The 5,852-nt window shown below is 39.4% G+C and overlaps 1 protein-coding gene across 1 annotated transcript; it reads right to left on the bottom strand.

Annotated features, from left to right (window-relative positions):
* Positions 1–1,560: 1,560 nt before the first annotated feature.
* Positions 1,561–2,594, bottom strand: LOC138360072 (uncharacterized protein DDB_G0287625-like). Its single transcript, XM_069320021.1, has one exon. The coding sequence runs from the start codon at positions 2,579–2,581 to the stop codon at positions 2,144–2,146; it is 438 nt and encodes a 145-aa protein (XP_069176122.1). The 5' UTR covers positions 2,582–2,594; the 3' UTR covers positions 1,561–2,143.
* Positions 2,595–5,852: the final 3,258 nt, after the last annotated feature.

The raw sequence follows: 5,852 nt of genomic DNA, 5'->3' as shown, positions 1-5,852 counted from the left end.
TCTCTGTATTTCCATTTCCTGTAACACACATTCCACGCTTTTATTAATCATTCCCCCCCCCTCGCCTGTGTTTTGTTTAGCTATGGTCTCCACACAGTACCCACCCGCCCACTTGTGCTTCATCTGCATGCCAAACAGTCAAAGAAAAGAAACTCTTACCAGTTGCTGTGGTGTGTGGAAACAATCACCTCTTGCCTTCATCTCTAACCTTCCACTGATGAAGCTCGTGAGGACCGTATATATATATATATATATTTATATGGCTTTTGGGGGATCAGGTTGACCAAACTCCTTTCATAAATGAACTTTATATACCCCCAGCAACCCCCCAAAAAAATCTATTCCTTCGCTGCTTTCCCCCAAAAGTCACTGTGTAAAACAGTAATAGATCCAGTCTCACATGTAGCACAAGAAAAAAAAAAGATCCTTACTGCCAAAACTGCAAGTCTCCTTATCTGCTTAGAAACCTAATAAGTGGCAAACATCTTATTTCTCCCAATTACCTCCCTACAATGCAATGGTTTCAGTCGAAAGCTTCCAAGGTCCTCCTCCTCCTCTTCCTTCCCAGAAGAGGATGTCACCCCTCACTCAAGCGGAGCATGGCGAGTGGCTCTCCAGTACCTACAGATCATCTCCTGTGGTATGCTTCTGACATCTCTCATGACCCCATAATGCTTTCCCAGCATGATTTCCATCCCCAGGGCCGTAGTAATAGTAGTAGTAGTAGTAGTAGAAGGGGTAATGATAGCGAAAACAAACTCTTTCCATTAAAGAATCAAATTCCTCTTCCTTGTGATGATTGAATGCGTAGCTCGACGTCTCTCTGGCCACACGACGGGGGAACGTGGCCGGTCGTGTGGCCAGTTAGACCGGAGGAGTAGTTTTGCTGGCCTGTGTCTTGGGGTACGTGCTTCTTGTCCTGTGGTGTGTGTGTGTGTGCATGCTGGTGCGCGTCTTAGTCTTCACATGTTTGACTGTCTGTACCTGGGGCCAGATTCACGAAAGCACTTACGCAAATACTTACGAACGTGTACATCTTTCCTCAATCTTTGAAGGCTTTGGTTACATTTATTAAACAGTTTACAAGCATGAAAACTTCCCAATCAGCTGTTGTTATTGTTATAAACAGCCTCCTGGTGCTTCGGAGCTCATTAACTGTTTAATAATTGGAAACAAAGCCGCCAAAGATTGAGAAAAGATGTATAGGTTCGTAAGTGCTTGCGTAAGTACTTTCGTGAATCTGGCCCCTGGATACCTGCCATCACCTATCCACACCTGTGTACCTGTCATTACACTTGGATACCTGTCTACACCTGTTATTACCTGTATACCTGTCATCATCCAGGTATCCTGTCTTAGCTACTCTCTCATCATCTTCATCTCCTTTTAATTATCTTATTGTTTACATGATTTTGTTATCTTCTCTTTGTTCTTGTTTCTCTTCTTGCTTCTCCCTTTCCCTTGTTTTCTGTTTTTTGCTCCTCATTTTCTATTGCTTCTCTCTTCTTATGTTTGTCTTATTATCTTTTCCTTGTTTCACATCTTCATTTTATTCAATTATCCGCAACCTTATTGACTGATTTTTTATTAGTTCCTCTTCCTCTCTTGATTGTCTTTTTTCTTCCTTCTTTCGCATATTGTTATCTTGTTCCTGCTTCTTCCTATTCTTGTTCCCCTCTTCCTCCTATTCTTGTTCCTTCTTCCTTCTTTTCTTATCATCTTTCTTCAATTCCTATCTTGTTCCTTCTTTCGCATATTCTTATCTTCTTATTGACTATCTTATTCGTCTATTTACCATTTTTTTCTCCTTCTCGTCTCTTCCTCTCATTGTTACTCTCTATTTCTTTTCAGTTAGTTTACTTGTTCCTTTGCTTCTATTTAGTTTCGTCTCACCATTCCTCTCCTTTTGCTATGTTTTTTCTCTCTTCTTACTCCTTGTTTATCTTCTCGTTGTTATTGCTCCTTCCATTTCTATCTTCTTTCCCTGCCTCCTATTTATAGTTTTATTGTTGTTTTGTTCTTCCTTTTAACTTTGTTCCTCGTTTCTCTTTGGATTCAATGTCTCGTTCTTTATTGTTTCTGTTCTTGTATCTTCTCTAATTGCTTCTGTTCCTCAGTCGTGCTCCTCTCTCTTGTTTTGTTCTTATGTTCTCCATCCGTGTTTTGTTCTTCTTTTTCTCTTGATTTTACTATTATTTTTGTTCTTCATGTTGCTGTTCTTGTTCTTGGTTTTATTCTTTATCTTCTTCATGCTGCTGTTGTTTATTTTCTTGTTCTTCGTGTTGCTCTTCTTGTTCTTCGTGTTACTCTTCTTGTTCTTCGTGTTGCTCTTCTTGTTCTTCGTGTTGCTCTTCTTGTTCTTGTTCTTCGTGTTGCTCTTCTTGTTCTTGTTCTTCGTGTTGCTCTTCTTGTTCTTGTTCTTCGTGTTGCTCTTCTTGTTCTTGTTCTTCGTGTTGCTATTCTTGTTCTTGTTCTTCGTGTTACTTTTCTTGTTCTTCGTGTTACTCTTCTTTTTCTTGTTCTTCGTGTTGCTCTTCTTGTTCATGTTCTTCATGTTGCTCTTCTTTTTCTTGTTCTTCATGTTACTCTTCTAGTTCTTCATGTTACACTTGTTGTTCTTCATCTTGCTCGTCTTGTTCTTCATGTTGCTCTTCATGATGCTCTTCATGTTCTTCATGTTGCTCTTCTTGTACGTCACGTTTCTCTTCTTGTTCTTCATGTTGATCTTCATATTCTTCATGTTACTCCTCTTGTTCTTCGTGTTGCTCTTTTTATTCTTGTTCTTCATGTTGCTCTTCTTTTTCTTGTTCTTCATGTAACTCTTCTTGTTCTTCATGTTACTCTTGTTGTTCTTCATCTTGCTCGTCTTGTTCTTCATGTTCCTCTTCATGTTCTTCATGTTGCTCTTCATTTCTTCATGTTGCTCTTCTTGTACATATTGATCTTCTTGTTCTTCATGTTACTTTTCTTGTTCTTCACGTTCTTCATGTTGCTCTTCTTGTTCTTCATGTAACTCTTCTTGTTCTTCATGATTTTCATGTTGCTCTTCTTGTTCATCATGTTCCTCCTCTTGTTCATGTTGATCTTCTTGTTCTTCATGTTACTCCTTTTATTCTTCATATTGCTCTTCTTGTTCTTCATGTTGCTCTTCTTGTTCTTCACTTTCCTATTCTTGGATCTGGTGAAGTATTTGTGACCATTCTTGATTCGCTGGAGTGAGGTATTCATTGAAGTGAGATATTTGCCGAAGTGATGTATTTGCCATAGTGAGGCATTCACTGGAGTGAGGTATTCGCTGGAGAGGTATTCGTCGGAGTGAGGTATTTGCTGGAATGAGGTATTTGCCATAGTGAGGTATTCGCTGGAGTGAGGTATTCGCCGGAGTGAGGTATTAGCTGGAATGAGGTATTCGCTGGAGAGGTATTCATCGGAGTGAGGTATTCACTGGAATGAGGTATTTGCCATAGAGAGGCATTCACCAGAGTGAGGTACTTGCCATAGTGAGGTATTCGCTGGAGTGAGGTATTCGCTGGAGTGAGGTATTCGTTGGAGTGAGGTATTCGTTGGAGTGAGGTATTCGTTGGAGTGAGGTATTCGTTGGAGTGAGGTATTCGTTGCAACAAGTGATGCCTTCAGGAAGCTTTTATGTAATGCATTTGACTATTCTTGTTTATGTTACTCTTCTTGTTTTCCTTCATGTTACGCTTCTTGTTTTCCTTCATGTTACGCTTCTTGTTTTCCTTCATGTTACGCTTCTTGTTTTCTTTCATGTTGCTCTTATAATTCTTAGTTTTCTTCTCCTGTATGTCGTTCTTTCTCTGCCGCTAATTCTCACTCTTTATCTTATTGCTCTTCATTCCTTTCTTTTATTCCTGCTTCTCTTCTTGTTCCTGTTCTTTCTATTTTTCTTCTGTTTTGTTATTTCTTCGTTCTTTCTGTTTTTTCTCATTCCTTTCCTTTCCGTTCTTTCTTTTATGCCTTTTCGCACCTGTTTTACTTCTCCCCTGTTCGTCTTCGACATGTCCCAATTTCCAATTATTTCCCATTTTCTTCCTCTTCCTCTTTCTTTTCTTGTTTTTGCGTTTTCTAATTTTTATTATTTTTCTAATGGTCCTCATCTCATTCTTCTTTTATTCTGTTTCGTATTCTTATTCCTCTTGTTATTTCATTACATTTGGTTTCTCTCCTGTTACTTGTCTCTGTTTTTTTTATTTCATTTTTCATCTTCTTAATTTTCTCATTTCACTACTTCTCATTTCTTTTGGTATTCGGTTTTATCAGTATTACTATTTTCTCTTGTTCGCTTCTTATATTTTTTAATGTTTCTCTTTTATGCTTCTTAATTTTTATTTTTTTACTTATTCTTTTGCTTATTCTATTGTAATTGTTGCTCTGTTCATTGTATTTGTTCCCCCTTATCGTAGTATCCTTGTTATTCTTGTTCCTCTTCCTCTTCTTCTCTTGTTAGACTTTCACCTCACACTGTTCTTTCTTATCCTCACACTGTTCTTCCTCATTCCCACACTGTTCCCTCTCATCCACATACTATTCTTCCTCATCCTCACACTGTTCTTCCTCATCCTCACACTGTTCTTCCTCATCCTCACACTGTTCTTCCTCATCCTAATACTGTTCTTCCTCATCCCCACCCTCTGTTCTTCCTCATCTTCACACTGTTCTTCCTTATCCTAACACTGTTCTTCCTCATCTTCACACTGTTCTTCCTTATCCTAACACTGTTCTTCCTCATCCTCACACTGTTCTTCCTCATCCTCACACTGTTCTTCCTCATCCTCACACTGTTCTTCCTCATCCTAACACTGTTCTTCCTCCTCCTCACACTGTTTTTTCTCGTCCTAACACTCTTCTTCCTCGTCCTGACACTGTTCTTCATGATCCTAACACTGTTCTTCCTCGTCCTGACACTGTTCTTCCTCATCCTAACACTGTTCTTCCTTATCCTTACACTGTTCTTCCTCATCTTCACACTGTTCTTCCTCATCCTCACACTGTTCTTGCTTATCCTAACACTGTTCTTCCTCATCCACACACTGTTCTTCCTCATCCTAACACTGTTCTTCTTCATACTGTTCTTCCTCATCCTAACACTGTTCTTCTTCATACTGTTCTTCCTCATCCTCACACAGTTCTTCTTCATCCTGACACTGTTCTTCCTCATCCTGACACTGTTCTTCCTCATCCTAACACTGTTCATCCTGACACTGTTCTTCCTCATCCTAACACTGTTCATTCTCACACTGTTCTTCCTCATCCTAACACTGTTCTTCCTCATCCTCACACTGTTCTTCCTTATCCTAACACTGTTCTTCCTCATCCTAACACTGTTCTTCCTCATTCTCACACTGTTCTCCCTCATCCTCACACTGTTCTTCCTCATCCTCACACTGTTCCTCCTTATCCTAACACAGTTCTTCCTCATCCTAACACTGTTCTTCCTCATACTGTTCTTCTTCATCCTCACACTTTTCTTCCTCATCCTGACACTGTTCTTCCTCATCATGACACTGTTCTTCCTCATCCTGACACTGTTCTTCCTCATCCTCATACTGTTCTTCCTCATCCTCACACTATTTGACCTCCACCAGTCACTTATCATTCCCTCTTCTCATTTCAACCTATTATTACTAATGTATTCTTGTTCATTGTCATCCTCACCTCATGCATCTCATTCCTGTATTTCCTCACATTTCCTACGTCTTGTCTCTCATTTCTGTCTATATAATTTAAATATTAAAAATTAAATTGATACTTCTCATGCTATACTCCTATCTCTTATCTCTCATTTTGTCTGCCATCTCTCACTCGTATCTCTCTCATCTCTCACTCCTACC

This window comes from Procambarus clarkii, chromosome 94, assembly GCF_040958095.1.
Source record: "Procambarus clarkii isolate CNS0578487 chromosome 94, FALCON_Pclarkii_2.0, whole genome shotgun sequence".
NCBI classification, from domain to species: Eukaryota; Metazoa; Arthropoda; class Malacostraca; order Decapoda; family Cambaridae; genus Procambarus; species Procambarus clarkii.
The sequence above is the reverse complement of the archived record's forward strand: the minus strand, read 5'-3'. Positions and strand labels throughout refer to the sequence as shown.